The sequence below is a fragment of the Cryptosporidium hominis genome, assembly GCF_000006425.1.
Source record: "Cryptosporidium hominis TU502 chromosome 5 CHRO015084, whole genome shotgun sequence".
NCBI classification, from domain to species: Eukaryota; Apicomplexa; class Conoidasida; order Eucoccidiorida; family Cryptosporidiidae; genus Cryptosporidium; species Cryptosporidium hominis.
In genome coordinates, this window is record NW_666252.1 from 1 (window position 1) to 848 (window position 848).

General features: G+C 26.7%; 1 protein-coding gene across 1 annotated transcript; it reads right to left on the minus strand.

Moving 5' to 3' along the window:
* On the minus strand, nt 1–694 carry Chro.50254 (hypothetical protein; the record flags this gene model as incomplete). The annotated part of the gene is made up of 1 exon (XM_659765.1): nt 1–694. A coding segment is annotated over one exon (694 nt), but the record flags the coding sequence as incomplete, so codon positions are not given.
* Nucleotides 695–848: the final 154 nt, after the last annotated feature.

Genomic DNA, 848 nt, shown 5'->3' on the forward strand with positions numbered 1-848 from the left:
TTGCACAAATATTTTCGAATTCGGAAGATGAAATCATTGAACTTATATCATTGCCAATAGAATAAAAAATTTGCTTGAGCTGAGTCCTGATAATTTCCGTAACTTGAAATTTATTATACTTGTTAGTAAATTTGCACTGAAGAATGAAAATAATACGATAAATATATGAATAATATAAAAGTTGAGCATAAATATTAAAAAATTCTTTAGTTAGGCCCTCACTGCCATAAAAGTATAGAGTTGTTAAAATCAAATGGATCATTTCTATAGCCATGCCTATTTTTGGTATAGATTTCCAATTAAAAATATAGAAAAATATATCCAAGCAAATATTAATTACAGATAAAACAATAATTATAATCTCTGAGAGATGATTAATGGATATATATTTGCTTCTCAATATATTTATGTTCATAATGCGTATAACTTGAATTGCTAACTCTATTAATGATTTGCTACAAATTTTATAATATTCATTCAAAAACTTTAACAGGATAATTGAAATTTTATTATTTTCATGATTCGAAAATAACTGGACACCTTTTTTGAAACCAAAAAAATTATTAATGTCGTGAATAATATACTTATCAATATTTTTAATCTCAATACCAGGTGATGAATGATCTTGCTTCAAAGTATTAAGATTTTTTATATGTTGAAAAATTAAATCAGAAAGGTTGTACCGGATTAACATGATTTAATTAGTAAAGTCAATTAACGGTAAGGAAACCGCTTTTTGGGGGGTTTTTTATATTAAATTTCTCGAACGCCGAACCCCCTTTGGTTCCCTTAAAAAAAGCGCGGAATTTCCTTTAAGGGATATTAAACTCCCAAAAAATTCCAGCTCT